The 23978-nt window shown below is 35.1% G+C and overlaps 1 protein-coding gene across 1 annotated transcript in view; it reads right to left on the bottom strand.

The window, feature by feature from the left end:
* Positions 1 to 3164: 3164 nt before the first annotated feature.
* The window catches only part of PGM2L1 (phosphoglucomutase 2 like 1), a 44950-nt gene continuing 24136 nt past the window's right edge, over positions 3165 to 23978 (bottom strand). Inside the window, exons 5-14 of the mRNA XM_069469257.1 lie at positions 22561 to 22644; positions 18068 to 18261; positions 12831 to 13020; positions 12423 to 12520; positions 11573 to 11753; positions 9756 to 9849; positions 9320 to 9449; positions 8892 to 9081; positions 5798 to 5931; positions 3165 to 3267 (exon numbers count right to left, since the gene is read on the bottom strand). Coding sequence (XP_069325358.1) covers positions 3165 to 3267; positions 5798 to 5931; positions 8892 to 9081; positions 9320 to 9449; positions 9756 to 9849; positions 11573 to 11753; positions 12423 to 12520; positions 12831 to 13020; positions 18068 to 18261; positions 22561 to 22644 — 1398 coding nt within the window. The remainder of the gene's footprint in view (positions 3268 to 5797; positions 5932 to 8891; positions 9082 to 9319; positions 9450 to 9755; positions 9850 to 11572; positions 11754 to 12422; positions 12521 to 12830; positions 13021 to 18067; positions 18262 to 22560; positions 22645 to 23978) is intronic.

Here is a 23978-nt window from a genome sequence, read left to right as displayed (position 1 = left end):
AGGTTAATTAAAACTAACATCCAAGCAGGTCTGTATTCATTGCACCTACGCATTTACTACTCAACATATACAAAAATTATTTTGTGAGCTAAATTATTCTAGATATGGAGTGAAAGAACCCAAATGTTACTTTTAATACTTTTTATGACAGTTGTATATCCCGTAATATTTAAAATTTTTATTCCTGATTTCAAATAGAAGACATGATGATTCCTCCCCAAGATGTTCTTAAATCTTAACTTAAGCTTTTCATGCTGTCTTTTTATTTATTTTTTCTTTTTTGAGATCCTTATTCCTACTGGTTCTGTCCTCATTAGAGAGGGAGAACAGTTTGGTATAGTACTTCTTACTTTGAGTCCCTCAATAAAAGCTTTAATTAATAACTTAAGGCCTAGTAAACTATCTCAGAAGCTTTCTCCTCTCCAGGGTTATATCATCTTTATTTCCAGAACATTTTTCAGAGGTCTTATTTTTCAATCTACATTTTATTCTTTTTTATTTCTGCTCAGTCTCCTCCCAATTTCTCATGTGATTCTAACACAATATCCTAGCAGGGATTGAATCTGTAAGAGGGGTACTTTTCCTCACCTCCTAAAACTTGGGCTCTTTTTAGTGATCACTAATAAAGGAAAACAATAGGTTCACTATCCATCATAACAAGTAAACACAAGTAAACAACTTGCAGCCAGTTTATTCCCTACTTTTAGGTTTGCCCTTCATGAGAAGCATTTCCTGTGCTGCCTTATTGACCTATATATTGTTTATTTCTACTATTTACTTCCAATTTATGCTTTGATCTTGCCCACTAATTCTTCCCTTTCCCCCAGAGCTCTAGAAGACTCCAGTTTTGATACACATGCTCAATGAGAATATATTCATTTCCATGATATTGTTCAAAAAGAAAAAGATAACGCAATGCTCCACAGGCCAGCACTTTTGTCTCTCTTGGCTTGCTTGGGGTATGACTGAATTTTTCCAGTAGGGCAAATGTGCACCCACTATGTCAACTTCATGTTAAATATCATTATCAGCCTCGAGAGCTTGCTAGAGCTTGCTAATTCCCTCAATCTATACACTTTGGGAACATTTGTAAAATCTTGTTAATTTTAACTTTGGACTTTTACATTTTTGAGGTAAGATCCAAACTTCAGTAACATTTCACTTTGACTAAGATGACTTAAATGTTGCATTATATTAAAGCATGCAAATGAAACTATTCTCTTCATAATAGAATGACAACCATGACATGGCTTTAGTAACTATGAATGTGCTGTCATGTCATTTTAGCTTCATTTTTTGTTCGTCAGTCACTGAAACACAGATACTAGAACCAAATATACACTTTTTTTATATATACAATATTGTTTATACCACTTTATAGAATATACGCCATTTCCTAAATTACAATCTATGTTCTTAAAGGCAAATAAAACAAAAAATGTTTTACACATTTTTAATACAAAAAATTCTACACATTTCTTCTCCAGTGCAAATCCTTTGGAAACAAACTCATTCAGAAAAATGGTGCTCTGCATTTAGCTACCTGTCTATTATCTACAGTCATACAAGATCCAGCTATAAGAAAGAAAGGAAAGAACAAATTAACAATAGTGGCAATACAATAATTTGAAAATTGTGTTTGGATTATATGGGCTCAACCAAATGTCAGCTGAGAGCTACAACAAACCAAATCATGATTTAATGAACATTCTAATCAGTTCAAACTTTGTATTATTATTACTTTTTTAGGAAATAAATTCTGTCATACCAGTGCTATCTCCTGTAGGCAATTCATTTAGTATGATCATACCCAAGGCCTTCTTATTGTTACCTCTAACTATAACACACGTGTATTCTGAGAACTATATAGGACAAGATACACTTTAAGACGATTAAACAGCATTTCTCTATTAAATCTTTTCAGAAGACCACAGAATCAACCATGACTGACTTCCTGAAAAAAATTTTTTCTGCATTAAAAAAGATAAATATTAATAGTACTCATGTGATAAGAAATTCTACAGAAGCAAGATATTAGAATAAACTGGACTTTTGTTTTAAAACTTGTAGTTTTCATGTTTCATAATACTTAAAATCTGGATGTCTTATTTCTTTGTAAAATTAACATTACTTCATAAGATAAAGGAATAAATCTACTTACAAAAATGTAATTCAAAAGTTAGACTGCCAAATAAATTCAGAGCTCCTTTCTCAGTTCAGATTTTTTTCTTTAAAGGTTATGATAACTGAAACAATTCTAACATGAAGATCCTTAACTACAGTTACATTAAACCTGCTTTTATTAAAATCTTTATTTACATTCATAAGACTTTAAAATCAGCAAGCTCATTTGATATAGAGGAAGCACCTATATAGTTTGGAAGATTTTCCTCAACTATCTGAACATTTCCTTAACTATCTGATTTAATTGTATTCAATGCAGGAACGCTTTTAGTTCATCCCAGACCCTGAGAAGGCACTGAGAAATTTGACAAGAACAAAGCCAATAGGAGTGTTGCCACTATTGTTTTACGTTCAGTAAACTTTGGAATTTTAAATACATACAGTAAGTTTACACTGCACCAAGGGCACCTGAAACGGAGGTGCTGAAACCACATATCGTAACACCTGTTCTAAACTAGAAATGCTAAATATCCTATTTCAAATATTCTAATTTATAAATTAATGCCTGTGATGTAACAGTGACACTTTTCTATAATGATCTAGGAATAGTACCATTTTCTTGCCAATTTTATGGATTAATTTCCTTAACTAACCCTATAGTTACATAACATCTATCTGCCTTTTTCTTTTACCATGCTATACACAATTACAACATATGGAACTAGGCTTAATCACACTTTAATAAGAAAACTTCCCTTTGTATTGTTATGTTTCTGTTAAAGGAAGAACATGTTACTCTAATATTTTTAATGTACTGACTTTTGTTCAAGATTATGAAGAAAACTGAATCATTTCCCTCCAGACCACTTCATTTTAAATTTATAGTTTGTTTAGTCAGCGGACAAAAAAACAAAGAAAATAAAAGGAAAAAGATACTTGGCCAGATGAGATAGAGAACACTAACACAAGGTTCAGTGAGTGGAGTTCTTGGTTGTTCTGTTCCATATGCCAGTACAAAGTCGTGACCTACTGGTGTACCCCTAAACAGAACGCCAGATCAGTCCATTCTTACTGGGCTCAAGAAAATTCTCAATTAGAGCTTCAATGAGTTTCTTCAATTCTTCTTCCAGTAAGGCAGTGTCACTGAGAAAAAAAGATTAAGAATTTTGGAATTCTTTATTTTCACATCCTTAAAATTTGTTTAAGATATTTTCACTTTTTAAGAGGGCATATACCTAATGGAATGATTAAACAATTGGTATACAAAAGAAAAATTTACTCAGTTAAAAAAAAAAGACAAAATAATCATACACAAAGAAAACACTACTGATAAACTGAAGCTGAACTGCACTAATAGGAATTCTTGAGCACAGGACAAATGGAGCAGTTATATTATAAATCTAAATCTCTTAGGTCAGGTAATTTAATGGCTTTGAACACCAATACCAGGTATTAAGATAAAATGTCTTCTTGAAATACTTTGAAGAATACTCAGTACAGATGTTATGGGGTGATAAGATATATCTTTCATGTAGCAGATGGAGGTGTGATTAAAAGAATGAGATGTTTAAAAAACAAATATGAGGCCAGCTGCGGTGGCTCATGCTTGTAATCCTAGCACTCTGGGAGGCTGAGGCAGGAGGATTTTTTGACCTCAGGAGTTTGAGACCAGCCTGAGCAAGAGTGAGACCCTATCCTACTAAAATTAGATAAAATTAGCTCAGCATCATGGTGCACGCCTATAGTCCAGCTACCCGGGAGGCTGAGGTGGGAAGGATTGTTTGAGCCCAGGAGTTTGAGTTTGCTGTGAGCTATGACGACTCCCCTGCATTTTACCCAGGGCAACAGAGTGAGACTCTGTCTCAATTAAAAAAAAAAAAAAATGCACTTACAAGTAAGTCCTTCAAAGTCATCACTGAGGAGCTGCTGTTGCCCAAAGCATTTCTAGGAAAGCCTCTTTTTTAACTGCTTTCACACTAATATTACAAGCTACGCAACAAATCAGTTTTTATTACTTTAATAATGCTTCTTTTTCCTTTCCTTTGAGACAGAGTCTCTCTGTTGCCCAGGTTAGAGTGCACTGGTGTGATCATAGCTCACTGCAACCTCAAACTCCTGGGCTCAGGGGAACCTCCTGCCTCAGTCTCCCCAGTGGCTGGGACTACAGGTGTGTGCCACCACAGCTGGCTAATTTCTTAAAAAAATTTTTATAGAGATGTTATCTCGCTATGTTGCTCAAGCTGGTTTTGAGCTCCTGGGCTCAAGCAATCCTCCTGCCTTGGCCTCCCAAAGTGCTAGGATTCCCGGTGTGAGCCACGACGCCCGGCCTCATACTTCATTTTTAACCAAATATAGCATTACCCAATTTACTTTACTTTAAACTCTGCTCTGAATGACTTCAGGAGATCTCTTCTTTTTTTTTTTTTCCTCCAAAGGAAATAAAATCTACCCTTAAATACAAAGATTTGGGGAAATACAAAATAATGTAGCTTGGTTGAGCTCTGAAGGCAATTCTAAAAAACCTCCTTCCCAAAAATATATTGGTCAGTAACAACATTATAGGAAGGAAACTTTTAATAGGTTTAAATAGCCTTTTAACATGTTCATCAAGTTAATTTAGCCATAATTCATACCCTTAAAAGGAAATGAACTTGGAAGATTATGTCAAATTAGATGTATAAAATGATTATTTGGCAATAAACACAAGTTGTTGATCATTTCTTTATGTTCATCATATAATGGTTAAAGATCAGAGATTCCTTCCAAGAATACAAATTCATTACAATTTTAAAATTCAATTCCCAAATGATGCAGCTGCTTTGGAAAACAGTCTGGCAGTTCCTGAAATGGTTAAATAAATGGAATTACCATATGACCCAGGAATTCCACTGCTAGCTATTTACCCAAGAGGAATGAAAACATATGTCCACACAAAAACTTGTATACAAATGGTCATAACAGTATTATTCATAATAACCTAAAGGTGTAAATAACCTGAATGTCCATCAACTGATGAATGGATTAAAAAATGTGACATATCCATACAATGGAATATTATTGGGCCATAAAATACAAACTTTTAAAAAAAGGAATAAAGTACTGATTCATGCTACAATATGGATGAACCTAGAAAACATTATGCTAAGTAAAAGATGGCAGTCACAAAGCACCACATATTGTATGATTCCATTTATCTGAAATGTCCAAAACAAGCAAATCTATAGAGAAAGATAGTAGATTGGTGACTGCTTAGGGCTCTGATGGAGAAAAATGGGAAGTAATTTTAAGATTATGAAAAAATTTGAATCACCTCCCTCCAGACCATTTCGTTTTAAATTTATACACTTTGTTTAGTCAGTGACCAAAAAGAAGAAAATAAAAGGAAAAAGATATTCAGCTGATGAGATGGAGAGAGAATGCTAACACAAGGTTTAGTGCATGGAGTTCTTGGTTTTTCTGTTCCATGTGCCCCACAGGTATAAGGCTTCTTTTGGGGGTGATGAAAATGTTCTAAACTTGATTGTGGTGATGGTTGTGCAACTCTATGAACATCTGAAAAACCAGTGAATTGTACATTTTAAAAGTATGTACTGTATGAACTGTATGGTATGTGAATTGTATCTCAATAAAGCTTTAATTAATATACATACATATATAAAAAATTACTTCTCACCTCTGGTCAGGTGACGCACACATCTCTGCATAATACTTTATCTTTGGTTCTGTCCCACTTGTCCGAAGAGTAGCAACACAGCCATTTTGAAAAGTAAATGTAATCATTTGGCTATTTTTACTCACAGGCAGCACCTATGCAAAATACATCAACAGCTTAATTACACTTGGTATCTTTTTCATTTTCAAGAATTGTAAAATGCATTCCATTTATTTGAGGTATTTAAAGTAGTCAAATTAGAAACGAAAAGTAGAACGGTGGTTCTGAGAGGCTGAGGGGGATGAGGATGGGCAGTTAGTTGTTTAATGGATACTAAGTTTCAGTTTAGCAAGATGAAAAGTTCTAGAGATCTGTCACACAATGATATGAATATACTTAACACTACCAAACTATATTTGTAAATAGTTAAGATGGTGACTTTTATGTATTTTTAACCACAATTGAAAAATTTTTTAAAATTTAAAAAGATTATAAAATACAAATGAAGACTACCTATGTAATAATTCATAAGCATACCATTTACTGAATGCTTATAATGGTCCAGGCATTAGGTTGTATACCTTATATACATGATCTCTGGGCCTCAGCAATAATCCTGCAAAGTATCATTGCCATTTTACAGATGAGGCTCGAAGAGAGTAAGCAACCTGCTCAAAACAATCAGCTAAGTGACAGACCAAGAAGTGGGAGCCAGGTCTATCTGCTCCAAAGTCCAAACTGCTTCTGTATTTGCAAACCATTTTCACAAGCTGTTTATCAATGGTCTCCAAAGAGGAGCGCACGTATCCTAGGTTGCAGAAAAAATTATTTATATTCTTAGTAAAAATTTTAAAATGAAGCTTTACTGACATTGACTACATGAATTAACACTCGTATTCTTCCTAGTTCACATGTCATTCTGTCAGGGCATCTGGAGGGGACTGTGAGAGCTGTGCTATTACGGGGGGGTTGACAGTGGGACTTTCCCTCAGGTGTCCTGAGCCCTGGTCCTGTCCTTGAGACCCCTCTCTTGGTCAGTGTAGTATGATACACTGATTGCTTAAGACAGAGACCTTCCTCTCCTCTTTTTCACTCACAGACCATCAATTAGCAAGTCCTGTCTATTGTATCCTTTGTATAGTTCAATTTTGTTCAGTTTTCTCCATCACTACTGCTACTATATTAAATTCAGGCTACCATCATCTCTCATCTAGACTCTGAAACAATGTACTAACTGATCTGCCTGCCTGGAAGCTTAACCCTCATAACCTACTCACCGCACAGGCCCTTCCCCCTCTCACCCCATACTCCAGTTCTCAAGAACTACTGTGCTTCTCTGAAGGAGAACAAGCCTTCTCACCTCCAGACCTTGCACTTACTGCTCTCTTTGCCTGAAACACCCTCTGTTCCTCCTGCATCTGGGTAACTCCTAATCATACTTGAGAACTCAGAGAAGTTCTCAAGGAAGTCTTCTAAAATCTAATTAGGGGGTCCCTCCTATGCTCTTCCATAACACCCTGTGATTCCCCTGGTAACACTTATCATTTTGTAAAGTAATTGCTGATTATTTGTCCATTTCACCACCAGACTTTTTCTTGAGTGCAGAAACAATGCCTTTATCATTGCCATATATCTGTGCCTGTAGCACAGAAGGGTTTTTATAAAACATACAGATGAATATCAATCTGAAATGTGAAGACAGAATTCAGGAAGTCTTTGACACTTACTATGTAACCCTGGAGATAACAGCATCTGTGCTACTTGCCTTATAAAATTATTTTACGAATCAGAGGAGAAGAGATGAAAAAGCACCTTGAATAATGTATATCATACACTTTAATAAGAGCTAAGAGGAAAAAAGCATCCCACCAAAGGCTACTGTAAGCACAGCAACAATTAGAGAAATAAAAAGCGAAAGATTTGATTATTCCCTTTAAGTAATTTATAAAGACAAAAACAGACACACACATGCACATACACAGAATATCAACAAATGGAAACCAATATTTGTTGACTGGATGTATACACAAAAATGGAATATGGGTAGTAGTCTACACATGAAGCTGAAGATTTTCCAAAATACATTACGTTTCTAGAATCTTAAGACAACATCAGGACATCACAAATGGAAATTTAGGCTAATCATCATCATCATAACAACAAAATGAATAGGATCAGCAATCTATGGCCTCTAAATATTTGTTGAGCACCTCCTACATAGGCAGGGGCTTTGAGAGGCCATGCACAATACAATGATAACATAAAATAGAAAGTAACAAATGACAGGAGGAAGGCATACTATGTAATGAAACCTCAGGAGGAAGACATCTGATTATGGGGCCTGGATGCCCCATAATGCAGGGACCTGGGAGATCCCATGTGCAGGAGATGACATTTGCTTTAAGTCTTAAATAGTGGCTGACATATAGATCTGTAGCAGTAGGAAGAAAAGATGAACTGAGAAAACAGCTTGACTAAAAATATAGAGATTAAAAAAAATATGTATATATGTGACTGTAAGTTGTTCTATTTGGCTTGAGGTACAAGGAATAGGTTGGAAAGGGAAGTTAAAATTAGATGTATGGCTTTGAAATTATATGCTTTTAGACTTTAACATTATTTAGCATCATTGCACATTCTCTCTCTCTCTCTCTCCCCCGCCCCCACCCCAGATATTACAGATTGTTATCTGGGGAGTGATGAGGATAGGATCAGAGTCACAGAGACCAGTTACTTAATACTGCTCTGGAGTAAAACAATGGGTCCTACCTAGTCTCAAGAAACTTACAGGCCTGAAGTTCTACCACTTGACTATAGTATGAATTATTATAAACTGTTAAAAAGTTTTTTTTAAAAACAGGTACTTACAGGAGCTTCTGGACTGGTAAACACAGAGGTGCGCTGGGAGGGTGGTGCAGCTCCACACCCCTCACCCCCAGTGCCTTGCCCTATAGGTCTCTTCCATCTGGCTGTTCCTAAATTGTAACCTTTATAATAAACTGGTATGCATGAAGAAACTGGATTGAGTCCCATGTGAGATCTGTCCTACCTCTGGACTTTTTGGTGACATGAGCTATTATATTTTCTAAATTGTTTGAAAAAAATGGATACTTACTGATTTCTTATTAGGTTGACTGCTGTCATATCCAGTGGTAATGTCCCGTACATGCAGTATAGCAAATGTCCCACAAAATTTTGGATATTCTTTCGGAGAATCAAAATTACGAAGCCTTTCAAATATACTTTTGATGGTAGGTGGATCGTAACATAAGAAATACGAAGTTTTTGAAATATGATAACCATATCTGCACAAAGATTTAAAGTGCTAAAATCAGATTTTAGGTAACTCTTTAGAAAAGTAAATATTAAAGATAAGCCTATTATAGTATTTTGTAGAAAGTGGCAATCCTTAATTCAGATAATTTTAATACTTTTTAAAAAAACATTGACTATTCCTCAAAAACAAATTTAGAAAACTAAGGGTAAGACAAAAAGAAAGGAAGGAAAAATCTAACATGTGAAATTCATAATAGTAGAACTTACTTTTCATAAACCTTAATTAGTTGCTGTTTCAATGTTACATTCATGGTTTCCAGGTAAGATGCCATCTCGGCAACAACAACGGCTGCACTCACCCCATCTTTTTCCAAAACTGAAGTTCCACACAGAAAACCTGAGGATTAAAAAACATTTAGAAAAGAGGAAAACTTAAGCCTATAATGTCAGTAGTTTTATGTTTCTTCAGAAGGACCAGTGAATTTAAAAGCCTAGCAATAGATGAAACCCATCAATACAGAATGTATTTAGGGGACACTTGGTTCTTTTAATTTCTGATAAGACATGCATCTACAAATTTCTCAGTTTGCTATAGTTTTTACAATTCAAAATATAAAAGCAGAAGACAGAAATTCCTCTCTACAGAATTACATTAAAAAATTCTCTCAATCAAATTTTAAAGGTTTTAATATTTACTACATACCAATAGATTCTTCAAATGCAAAAAGGACTTCTTTCCCATTTTCTAGGAGGTCTTTTATCCTACTTCCAATCCATTTAAAACCTGGTAATGTTTCCTGAAATGCAGAGGAGGCCATTCTAGTTAAGTGACTCTCTCACAAATACATTTTAGAGAAAAATCTGCCACTAAATGCACATAACAATCATATAGTGATCTCCTGTTATGATCTTCAATCCACAAGGATTTACAGTGGTAGACTTATAGTGACAAAGTGCCATAATTATACACACTGCCACTACTGATGACCTATTTATTGAGCATAATAGGTTATTTATGCCAAATATAATCCAATATTTACAAGTGACGTATATAGTCACAAAGTAACACAAACACACTATGATCACTTACTATTTATTAAGTACTATAATACGTGCTTTACATCATCTTTTTTAATGCTCACACTGTTGCTGAGACAGAGGCTCAAAGCTTAAATAAATTTGCCCAAGATTATGCTGCATATAAGAGAGGTAGTCGGGAATCAATTATACTGCTTCTCAGAAACTGTCCTTTAAATGCTATTACTAATATAACCACTAATATAGGAGTACCTATGAAGGTTGGTGGATTTAGTCTCCCTGAGTAATCAAAGGCCATGAAGCTTTTTAGTGATGCACTTTTAACATTATCACAACATATGTTTGAACCAAGTGTACTTTCCCATAACTGTGGCCTAAATAAAACCACCAAGACAGTTACAAAGTACTACTTTAGTAATTAGATTTGAGGATTTTCATCTAATGAGCTACTGCTCACTTTAAAGACATGATGTTTTAGAGTCAATAAGAAAAATATGTGATATACCTAATTCTAAAGCTCACCATTACTAAATTTTCTAATTCATCCCTCTACCTACCTCCTCACCAAAAAATAAAAACAAGAAAGCCAAAAATCTCCCCCTCACGACAATAAAAAAAAGCAAATTTATAATATTTACCTTTAGAATCATGTTCTTTTTATCTTTCTTGTGCTCACTATACATTTTTCTTGCCACAGATATAAACAAGGAAAACATTCACACTGTTGTAATTTGGAATCTTAGGCTCAAATAAACTTTCAATATCTTCTATTTTGCTATTTGTGTTTTAGAAAGTCTAAGATTGAAAGCTCTACTTCATACTTCATAAACACAAGCACAACTTTCTTATACTCAGCCTATTAGTGTTAAGACCTGTAGCTTGACTATGGCTCAAGAAAAATGCCCAGCGGTAACATTTGCACTGATATTTGGCAAAGGTGGCAGAGGAAAAGCAGCTTAGTCTCAGAAGCTGTAAAAATGGTCAACTTAACTGCCAGAGGTTCACAAAGGTTAAGGATCTGGACAGATCAACAGTCACTACTTGTTTTTTGAATGTAGAATGACTGGGTCTTCATTTTCAATTTAGAAGACTACTTAAAGTTTCTTAAGACTGTGCTTGAAGAACCTACGCAAGGGATTGATGACACCTATTAATTTTTTCGAATAGAGTCTGTGTTACTGATGAGGTCACCAGAAGCCAGATTTTCCCAGTGGGAAAACCAGATATTATTGTGTGGAATAATAAGTGTTAATGTAATGTTAAAAGAATATCTCATCTTAGTCCCAGAAATTCACATACAGGACTGGATGAATCTGGCTCAAGGTATCTACACTATCAAAAAAGATTAAACAAGTATTAACAGAATTAGGAAAAATGGGGGAATTACAAATGAAATCAATGAAAGCAGTTTTGGTAGGGAGATATCTTTTACATACAGAAATAGGTTTAGAAAAGTAGTGCACAGATATTGTCTGTTCTTACTTCAAAATGAAATCCTTCTTTAAGTGCAATTGCCTTCAAAATTTTGGAAGAGACTGTGGTGGCTAACATATAAACGTTCTTCACATCAGTATTTCTTGATTTATTTTTCTTCCAGCAATCAAATATCCACCACCCAAATAAAGCTGCCAACTCATTCCCTGTGAAAACTTTCCAACGATCACTGTAGAGAGAATGAAAATTCAAAGTAAGGACCTTTCTAACTTCTCATTGAAACTTCTTGACTCTAAGACCTACAAATTAGATCACACAGTAAAAACCAAAAATTATTATATGGGATTTCGAAAAAACATTTACTACTATCTCTTTTCTAACTGACCTCGGGTAGGAATGGTTGCAATGTCTTTTGGAAAGTTATTACATTGTTACTTTTATTCTCCTACTTAATTAGTAGGAGATGTTTAAGCCTTTCTGTGTAAAGACATCTGCCATATTATAATGGCAAAAATACACAGCAACCCAGAGGACCAAGATAATATTGACAAAGCAATCTGTTAAGATACTGTGCCATTTTTAAAATTAATTTTTTAAATAATATTTAAGGACAGGGAAAGAAATGCTCACAGTACAACTGAAGCAGAAAACAATCAAAACTATACATAGGATGATCACAATTTTACAAAAGCAATTATATATTTAAATATTTGAGTAGAAAAAAGATAGGAAGGAAATGCCAAAGTATCAACTTGGGTGGTTATCCCTGGATGGTGGGCTTATAGGAGATTTATGTTCTTTTTTGATTTTTTCATATTTTCAGTGAGTCTGTGAGACTTAAAATTGAAAATTGCTTTTCAAAGTTCAAGCTTTTAATCAAATAACAGATTCTACTTACTTCTCCTGAAGTTCTGCCACTGCCAGTCGGTCTGCATCAGGATCTGTGGCTAGAACTATACGGGCATTTTCTTTCTCTGCCAGTCTCAGAGAAAGTTCCTGAAATAGTAACCCAAAAAGCTGTATTATGCTGAAGAACCTAAATTCCATGTTAATATTTCTAAATGTAGACACTATGTTAGTGATATGAATTTTAGGAGGCATATAGATCGGCTAAATTTAAATTAAGAAGCCTAAAATTAGGGAATCCACCATAAAAAATTTTAAGAAAATACAACCTATGGCTCCAATATAATCTAAAAGATAAAAACTACAGTGGTTTCTGCTTTTGCAAGTAATCTTTGAATTGCCAGTGAGTTCTATCTGTTGTAATTAATAAACTAGTAATTTAAATATTTAAAAATAATACCAGCACAGATTCTCCTTCTTCGGGATTTGGGCATTTAACAGTAGAGAAGTCTGGATCAGGATCTTTTTGTTCTGGTACTGGAATTGGAGGCTTAAAACCAAACACTTGAAAAGCCCACTGCACATAGTCATGTCCGACCCCATGAAAAGATGTGTGCACAAATTTCAAGGTGGTCTTTGAGTTTAACTCCCTGTAAAGGAAAATGACCATTTGATCAATATCATAAAACTTGTTATCTGGGATATAAGTAAAAATAGTCAAATTCTGAAAAAAGTGATGAAAGCCTTCAACAGAGGTCTAAGATATTTTTTTTTATCTCAGCATATTATAGGGGTACAAATGTTTAGGTTACATATATTGCTTTTGCCCCACCTGAGTCAGAGCTTCAAGCATGTCCATCCCCCAGACACTGTGCACCGCACCCACTAGGTGTGAATATACCCATCCCCCTTCTCCCTGCTCCCACCTGCCCGACACCCAATGAATGTTGCTACTAAAAGTGCACATAAGTGTTGATCAGTTAATACCAGTTTGATGATGAGTACATGTGATGCTTATTTTTCCATTCTTATGATACTTCACTTAGTAGAATGGGCTCCAATCCAGCTCTATCCAGGATAATACAAGAGGTGCTAGATCACCATTGTTTTTTGTCCTTGAGTAGAACTCCATGGTGTGTGTGTGTGTGTGTGTGTATACACACCCCACATTTTATTAATCCATTCATGTATTGATGGGCACTTGGGTTGTTTCACACCTTTGCAATTATGAATTGTGCTGCTATAAACATTTGAGTGCAGGTGTCTTTTTTATAGAATGTCTTTTGTTCTTTTGGGTACATGCCCAGTAATGGGATTGCTGGATCAAATGGTAGTTCTACTTCTAGCTCTTTGAGGTATCTCCATATTGCTTTCCACAGAGGTTGCACTAGTTTGCAGTCCCACCAGCAGTGTCTGAGTGTTCCTATCTCTCTGCATCCACGCCAACATTTATTGTTTTGGGACTTTTTGATAAAAGCCATTCTCACTGGAGTTAAGTGATACCTCATTGTGGTTTTGATATGCATTTCCCTGATGATTAGAGATGTTGAGCATTTTTTTCATATGTTTGTTGGCTATTAGTCTGTCTTCTTTTGAAAAGTTTCTGTTCATGTCCTTTGCCCACTTTTTAATGGGGTTGTTTGATTTTTTTCTTGCTGATTTTCCTGAGTTCTATATAGCTTCTAGTTATCAGCCCTTTATCAGATATGTAGCATAAGATATTTTAAAAAACAAACTGTGGTATTAATTTAAAGATCAAAAGATTTTTTAATTCAAATGCATTCTTCCTTTGTGGTTCAACTTCCTGACCTCGATATCTTCCCTCTATCTGCTGTGCCATTACCCTAAACAAATTAAACTCTGTGTAAGTACCATCTATCAGAACCATGACAAAAACTTCCTAACTGGTCTTTCTCACTCTCCAGCAGACCCTTCCCCCTTACTTTCTTTCATGCCCAGCTTAGATTCCAAAGTACCTCATTTCAATCACCTTCTTCTATGTCACTTTGGTTACCTTGACTCTCCATAACCCCATCCCTTGTTGAACCCAGCTAAGTACCTTTTCCAGGCCTGTACCAAAATTGCTCAATATTGCTAGAGTAAATCTCTCAAAAGGATTGAACAGCTTTACTTTCAATGGACACTCAACACTGTCAGGCAATTCTACTTCGTTACCCCAAATACTTACATTTTACTCTCCAAGACGGTGATTTAATTAATACCTTCTCTTCTTTCTTTATTCCTTTCCTCTCTCTTCCCCTCATACACCATTGAGACAGAGAAGCCATCTGATGGGAACCTCCTAATCTTCCCACACCAAATCTACAACCCCACTAGCATCCATACATATCTTTTCCTTCTTCCATCTGACAACAATGAGCAAGTGTTCTTTCTGTCAAAGGTCAACCCTTCTACTTCTGCTCTGGTCCCCATCTCCTCTCACTCAAGAACTTTAGTTAGTACTTAATACTTTGGTTACCCTCTCTCTCCTGTATCATTTCCCTTAGCATCTAGTCCCCATTTCTTTGGTCTTTTCCACAGCAAAACTTTCTACATCCTTACCTATCATTTACTAACCACTCCCCCAAATAAATAAAATTTATTACAAAATAAAAATAAAATTTTATTATGACAACTTTCAAACATACACATAACAGTAGAGAATACCTAAATCTATCGCTTCAACACTCACCTCGCTTCAACACTTACCAATATTCTGTCAATCTAGTTTCATTTATTCAAGATATTATTTTATGTGAAAATGCTTTGGTATTTACAAACATAACCATAATACGATTATCACATCTAACAAAATGAATAATAATTTCTTAATGTCTTATAATGCCCTGTGTTCAAATTTTCCCCATCTCAAAAATATAGTTGGTTTTTAACAGTTGGTTTACTTGAATTAGAAACTGAACAAGGTCCACATAATTTAGTTGCTTCATCTCTCAAGTTACTTTTAATTTATAAATGTTCCTCCCTGCCTTCCCCAAATTCCATGTTATTTATTGAAGAAATTAGATCATTTGCCCTGTAGAATTTCCCGTATCTTCAGTATGCAGATTATATCCTTTTGGTATTAACATGTTCCTCTTTCTTTTTTTTGGTACATAGGTATTTGAATTTAGAGGCAACATTAGATTCAGTTTCAATTCTTTAGGCAAGAATAAGTGCTGTGTATTTTCTATTGACTCACAAAGGGAGGCACATAATGTCTATCTTATTTTTAATCATGTTAAATTAAGATTCAACAGTGTCTTGTCAGACTAATCCTTCCATCATAAAATTTCCCATCAACATTTTTCCTCCCATCATAAACTTTCCCATTAACGTTTCACCTACTTGATTTCCCATCAACATTTTATTTGATGAAATGAAATCAACATTTCATCAGCCCTTGATGATCAGTGCTTAGATACATTATCTATTAGAGGTCACAAAATAATGATTTTCTACTTCTAGTATTCCTTCTGCATTTATTAGTTGGATTTTTCTTTAAAAAATAATTATCCTTCATCAACTACTTGATTAACCCTAAAATTCAATTCATATAGGAAAGGCAGAACAAATTAAGAGAAAGTTTCAAGAACTTACCAATTTTCAGAATGAAAATTTGGAATTTATCAAATTTCAGAATGAGCAATTTTCAGTCCAACAACTCCCAAAAGTGACCAAAGACGTCCTTCTTTAGTATTACTAATACTCATGGGCTTTTTATGTTTAATGTTTTAATTCATTATATTGATTATTCTTTTTGATGCCCAATGATCTAATAGGATAGCTAGTAGGAGGCCCTTCAAGTTAGTGCCTATATCCTTTTGCTATGACCCCAGTATCTTTAATGGCTTCCTTGCTTTATAGCAAGAAAAAAAAAAAAGATATCTCAGGTTTATTTTGTACATTTTCTGTCCCAGTCTTGATGAGAATCATCAATTTCTTCAAGGAGCCCTGGTGCCTTGTACTGGGAAATGGTATTTAGAAACCACAATATCTGGGTTTTAGGGGTAGTCATAGGTCTTGTTAGTTATAGAACTAGTATTTTAGCAAGAAGTAAATAAATCATGAGTTCATACTAATATTTCAAATTCATATTTAAAATTGTAATTTTAAAATTATTTTGATTTTACATTTCCTTCTTATACTACAATCTTGGGTTCCTGGTGACATTGACATAATTACCCATATGTTTTATAGTACATGTATACGTGCATGCATATCTATATATCTATATCTATAAAGCCATCAACATTGCTACTAACAGTACAGCTATGAAATACAATTTGAGGTGATCCTGTAGTTCTTTATCTTTAAGACATATCCCACTAGAAATGTATATTCAAATTATAATATTTTAAAGTCACTTGAAATAATTCCTCTCTGTGTGATTATGCTTTCAGTTAGGTTCATTTGTTAATTTGCTTTTGCCCATATACTCTTTAAAAAACAAAAATATAAATGAGCAAAGATAGAAAAGATAATAAAAGGGGCTGGGAATGGTGGCTCACACCTTTAATCCTAGCACTTTGGGAGGTCAAGACGGGAGGATTGCTTGAGGCCAGGAGTTTGAGACCAGCCTGAGCAAGAGCAAGATCCCACCTCTACAAAAATAGAAAAATTAGCTGGCATGGTGGCATGCTCCTGTAGTCCCAGCTACTTGAAAGGCTGACTTGGGAGGATCACTTGAGCCCAGGAGTTTGAGGTTGCAGTGAGCTATGAAGACATCACTGCATTCTAGCCCTAGAGACAGAGTGAAACCCCATCTCAAAAAAAAAAAAAAACCAAAAAAACAAAGGATCAAATTCTTTTTAGATGACTATAGATACTATAGGTAGCAGCATTTAGTTAGTATTACTGCCCACTTGTCATTTTAGAAGGAGATGCAAATAGTTGATAGCTTGATGGGTGTACTTTTGAAAATAAAATAGAGAAAAAGCTGAAGTCTATTTTGTAGGATACGAAAAACATAATAAGCCAGGATTCCGTATAGCAATAGTGTTAGCTATTTATGTAAAACTTATAGAAGTAGTTATGGAAATATAAAAATAGTTAAGGAAAAATAAAATCTTAAGGAAATTTCCTGATCTTATATGAGGAAATATATTTAAGTACAATTTAATAGCTTTATTGAGATATAATTCACATACCATACAATGCCCCCATTTAAAGTGTACAATTCAATGGCTTTCACTATATTTACAGAGTTGTTCAGCCATTACCATAATCAATTTTAGAACATTCTTATTACTCCTCCAAAAACCTTTGTATCCCATAGCTGCCACCCCCACACCCTCCCATTCCTCCCAGCCATAGGCAACCACTAATCTATTTCTGTGTCTATATATTTGCCTACTCTTGACATTTCATGTAAGTGAAATCAGGCAATATGTGGTTCTTTGTGACTGGCTTATTTGAATTAGCATAATGTTTTCAAGGTTTATACACATTGTAATATGTAAGTACTTAATTTCTCTTTATTGCTGAATAATATTAATATTTCATTATATGGATATACTACATTTTACTTATTCATCAGTTATGGATATTTAGGTTATTTCAATCTTTTGGCTCCTGGTAAATAATACTATTTAGCTACAATTTTAATATAATGAAACAATACTTTTTTTATCCTTTTACTTTTCCTCATTTGTTAACTTTATTCTAAGGTAATACTATCCTATATTCCCACTTAGATACCTGTGAAAACAGATTTTTTCCAGATCTTCCATGTATCTCCTGCAAATGTCTTGCAGAGGATCTCTCTTCAGAGGGCTGGTATCCACTAAATTATCATTCCAGGAACCATTCCAGGGTTCCACACATTCTTCTATACATTTCAGGATTTCTTTATCATGAGGAGATGTGATCTGGGCACCAGTTTCCCAATAAACCTAAATAATAGGTAAATATAGCTATAATTACTTAAAATGCTTATCATATCTTTTCTTAGCTACAGTAGAGATCTTTGCCTTTAGGAAGAAACACATCAAATTAATCAAGTAAAAAATGTCAACATGAGACTATTTTAATAAATTATAAAAGATATTGATAGTAATGATTCTACAAGGACTCTAATAAAATGATCACATATTATTTTCTCTTTTAGAAATATATTTTATTTTATTTTTTGAGACAGAGTCTCACTCTGTTGCCCGGGCTAGAGTGCCGTGGCATCAGCCTAGCTCACAGCAACCTCAAACTCCTGGGCTCAAATCATCCTTCTGCCTCAGCCTCCCGAGTAGCTGGGACTACAGGCATGTGCCACCATGCCCGGCTAACTTTTTCTATATGTTTTTAGTTGTCCAGCTAATTTCTTTCTATTTTTAGTAGAGACGGGGTCTGGCTCTTGCTCAGGCTGGTCTCAAACTCCTGAGCTCAAACGATCCACCCACCTTGGCCTCCCAGAGTGCTAGGATTACAAGCGTGAGCCACTGCGCCCGGCCGCTAGAAATATATTTTAATAATAATACAAGTAAAATACAAGGATGACAACATTATAATATGCATATATGATAGTATGCAATCATACTCTTAGATTTGTAACTATATGCTAAAGATAATCTAAGAAACCATAGAATATCCCATAAAACTTGATACTATTAAACTTAACATTGTAAAGTGGTTATGTTATATGATATGGAAAACATCATTTTTTATCATAAATTAAAGTAGAATTTATATCACACCAAATAAATCTGTCTCAGGAAAGACAACATATTATTCATACACATTTCAGTAAGTTTTCAGTTTGTGTGGTTTGATTAATAAGACATTAGGAACAGTTACCCAAAAAGCAAGAAAATGTAATTCTTATAACTCACAGGATCCCAAAGTTAGAAGGGACTCTGCTTAGAGAGTATCTATGCTAACTTCTACCATGTATATGACATGAATTCCTTCTATTGCTTGCTGAATGAAGGAAAGAAGAATACATTTGAATATGTGCCAAACAATATGGCAAACTAGATGACCTAAAACTTCTTGCTCTATAAATACAACTCAAAATGCTACACTAAATAGAAAAACATTATCTTAAATGCATCGCTTAATTTACAAGAAGAAAGGGACAACTCCAGGCAGTAGAGAGAAAAAGCAAGCATTAAAACCAGAGGTACCAGGTAAGCCTGATACTGCAGTTGCCTGGGGTTTAGGAACTGTCCATTTATCTGGTTCTTGGGTTGTAACACCTACGTGCAAGGTAGGGAGCTGGAACTAAGACCCCTTAATAAAAATGGAATCCTTGAAGCATTTTACTCTCAGTGGAAATCCAGAATAGAAAAAGTTCTCCCCACTATTATAGAGAGATGATGAGGAAGCATGCCTGTTTCTTCTTAGGTTTTGGGTAATTAAAAAAAAAAAAAAAAAAAAAGAATCAAAACCAAGGTCTGCACGTCAACTATGGTAGAATGAGAACTGACAAATTAGCATGGAAATTGCTCCTGGTGCCCGAAACCTTGAGGTTCTGGCAGAATTTTAAACAAACAAACAAACAAACAAACAAACAAAACTGCCCTGGAGGGATGCTTGTACATTCCAAGCCACAAAAAAGATTTCCTCCATAAGTCCTGAAAGCTCACAGTGAAAATTTATGAAACATAAGGAAAAAATTCTGTCCTTTTTCTCTGCCCCCTTCTTCTTGCCTTTTTTGTAGACAGGATGCCCGGAGGTATAGCAACCATCATGTGATGGCCATGCTTAAGGGAAAGGCAAAAAAACAAAAACGCTGCAGAGATGCCAGGCCTAACATCATTGAGCTATAGAACCATGTCTGTAGCTACCTACTTCTGGACTTTTTGTTATGTGAGAAAAATAAACTCCTGTCAGCTTAAGCCACTTTTGTTGGTTTTACTGAACCTCCAGCAGAAAGCACCCCTATCTGATACAGTAACAGAAAAATTCATGCAACAAAACATACCCAGGAATAAACTTTAAAAGAAATGTGAAAGATCTAGTTAAAAAAAAATAAACCTTTAAAATGCTACTAAAGGATCTAAAAGTCTTGAAAGAATAGAAAGACATCCCATTTTTGAATAGGAAGACTCAATAATAATATAAAAATATTGAAGCTCTCTAAATTAACCTACAAGTTAAATATGTAACTAATTAAAATGACAAAATAATTTTGCTTCCAAATGGAAAAAATACCATAATACCATGCAGGGAAAAACATCATAAATAAAAGTCAAGAGGACTGGAAGAAAATATGTGCAGAACAGATGACCAAGAGCTACTGTTTACGTATAAAGAATTCCCACAAATCAATAAGAAAAAGTACAAAAGAATAATGAGCAGATTCTTTAACAGATGAAAAACTATAAAGTTCCTAAAAGGTAAGATTGGAGAAAGTCTAGAGTATCTTAGGTTCAGCAAAAACTTTTTAGATACAACACCAAAGGCACAATGCGTCAAAGAAAGTACGGATAAAGGTCAGGCATGGTGGCTCACGCCTGTAATCCTAGCATTCTAGGAGGCCGAGGCGGAAGGATCTCTTCAGGTCAGGAGTTTGAGACCAGCCTGAGCAAGAGCAAGCGAGGTCCTGTCTCTACTAAAAATAGAAAAATTAGCCTGGTGTGCGCCTGTAGTCCCAGCTACTCAGGAGCCTGAGGCAGGAGGATCCCTTGAACCCGAGAGTTTGAGGTTGCTGTGAGCTAGGCGGATTGATGTCACTGCACTCTAGCCCAGGCGACAGAGTGAGACTGTGTCTCAAAAAAAGAAAAAAAGAAAGAAAGAAAGAAAAAAGAAAGAAAGTACTGGTAGCTGGACTTTAAAATTAAAATTTTCTGCTCTGCAAAAGACAGTGTCAAGAAAATGAAAACACAAGCCACAGACTGGGAGAAAATATTTGGAAAAGATATATCTGATAAAAGACTGTTACACAAAATATACAAAGATCTCTTAAAACTCAACAATAAGAAAACAACCTGATTAAAAATTGGGCCAAAGACATTAACAGACATCTCACCAAAGAAGATATACAGATGGCAAACAAGTATCTGAAAAGATGCTTCACATCATATGTCATTAGGGATATGCAAATTAAAACAACAATGAGATACCACTACACACCTAGAGTGTATTGTGGATTTTGGTTGGCTATGGAGTCTCATGCTCAGAGAAGAGATGTGAGTTCTCAGCTCTCTTTAACAATTGACCTCTAACTCCTTGAAACTCTTTTTCTCTTTGGTTTTTCTGACACCAAGCTCTTATAGTCTTTCTCTTATTTCGTATCTCCAGCTCCTCCTCTTCCTCCCTTCCCTTAACATTGGTATTCCCTAGGGATCCATCCTTGACCTCTTTCCTTTCTACTCTATGCTGTCTCTTGGCTACTCATTCAAGTGAAGAACTTCCAAGTACTCTTATATGTTCTTATATGTGTGGTGACCCCAAAATCTTTAACTTCAGCCCAGATTTCTCCCCTGAGCTACAGGTCTATAATATATCCAACTGCCTATAGGATATTGCTACCTGGTTGACCCACAAATACCTCAAACTTAAAATGTCCCAAACTGAATTAATCATGCTTCCTCCCTGTCTCTCTGAATGTAACACTGCTCACTTAGCTGGCCAGGGCTAAAATCTTAGATTAGTGTTAAATCTTCTTTTTCCCAGGAAAATAGAGCCCAGTGTATCTGGAGTCCTCCCACACAAGAAGAAAAAACACATACAAGAACATGGACTCATCACCCAGAAGCCCCAAACACTGGCTCAATACTGTGCTATGTATCTTCTATTTCCCCTCCAAATCCACTTTTCACCCTTCTCCAGCTCTACTTTCTGCCACTTGACACATCAAGTGGGTCCTGTGGCCAATGGGGAGCACCAGCAGAAGGTCAGAGGGAGAGGAGAGTGAGGTCAAGGTACTATTCCTTTGGCTCTTTCCTGAAAATGCCTATTACTCTTCAAGTTCTTGGTACAATGTGACTTTATTTCTGAAATGTAGAGAGGATGGATTTGAGAAAAGATAGAGAAATCAAGGGCAATTAGAAGTAAAAGGACCAACAAAGAGACTATTGTAATTGTACACATTGAAAAGTAGGGATACATACTCTTTGAGGGCCAGCCTCAATGTTTTTAACCTTCTGTTCCCAATGTCTGGCCCTGCTACCCATTGTAGAAAATACATTCAGCACATATTATTTGAATAAAATAAGAATGATAAAACAAGCAAAGGTCAGGAATCCAAGGTTTACCTTGTATCCGTTGTCTTCCTTGCGGTTGTGAGATGCAGTAATCATCACACCTGCAACCGCATTGAGCTCCTGGACTGCATACGGCTGAAAAAATAATAACGTCATGATTCCATTTTTCTTCCTAGCTACTCATACATTTGAGAGGAGAATAACTTTGATTAAATAACAGGAAAAGACATTATAATATTGCCTTTGTTGATACTTTATTTTCTATTTACTTGATTTTTCCTCATACTTTATTGCCTTCTTTTTACTTTATTTGGATTTATTCTGTTTTAGCCCAAACATATTAAGTTAAAAGCTTAGCTCATTATTTTTAAATCTTTTTTTCCCTAATATATTCATTAAGGCTATCAATTTCTCTTTAAGTAGGGCTTTAGCTATATCTCATAACTTTTGCTATTTATTGTTTTCATTATTGCTCAGTTTCAATACATATAGGCAGTCCTTGCTTTGCACAATTCTGATGTACAAAAATTTTTGATACTATATTTTTGTTTAATAGCAGCAGTCTCCCAACAACACGTCCAAATTTCAGTTGCCATGGTATACTAATCATAAGCAAATGCTTCAAGTACACACTTGGCTGTTAGCTCCTCAGTCCACAGATCACTAGGTATATAACAGACCTATCATGATCAGTGACCAGTCATGTCACTCTTTTAAAGCCTGTCAGGGATAGGTCACTGGGCATCTGTTATTCAACCCTCACACAAACAACAAAGCATGCAGCTAGCTGTGTTGCCTCCTTGTCTCCCAGAGATAAACCCACAAGACAGTTTATAAAAGTAGATAATTGAAAGTGGGCATTGGTCAGCAAAGAAACAAAAAGTAATAATAGTGGAAGGAAAATTTGAAATCAATGTAAATACAGTTATAGAAAAAATAGCTGGGAATACTGACACTGCTACCATTCATGAGACTCTAGATATGCAACCAGGTGAGCTTAGTGAAGGTGAACATATGGATTAAATGAGGAACAAGGCTGTGATGAAAAGGATGAAAATGTTCCAGAGAAAGAGACCCCAGCAAAATGATCTCACATTAAAGGAACTCTCCGAGATAGTTCATGACACTGAAAGTAACAAAGGGTAAAATGCTGGAAGCTAATCCAACCTTATAACATTGCCTAGGCATAGAAAAGATGCTTGCTTATATTGTAAGTACATGACAACAAGCAAGGACTGCTCATCATATCAAACTTCCTGATAAGTTTATTTACAAAGAAATAAAACACCTTTGTTCTCAATGTTTCTAATGTTTTAAAGTACAACGTACTAAAATAAATATTAGTTTCACCATTTTTTTCCTTTCACTATACATTTTTATCCAAGAGTAAGGGTATTTTTAATATTTGGGCAAAAAAAATTTTAAAGGTCATGCAACAATTGTAATTTTTCCCATTGATTATTGAGATC

The sequence above is a fragment of the Eulemur rufifrons genome, chromosome 6 (assembly GCF_041146395.1).
Source record: "Eulemur rufifrons isolate Redbay chromosome 6, OSU_ERuf_1, whole genome shotgun sequence".
NCBI lineage: Eukaryota > Metazoa > Chordata > Mammalia > Primates > Lemuridae > Eulemur > Eulemur rufifrons.
This window is presented reverse-complemented; position numbering and strand designations above follow the sequence as displayed.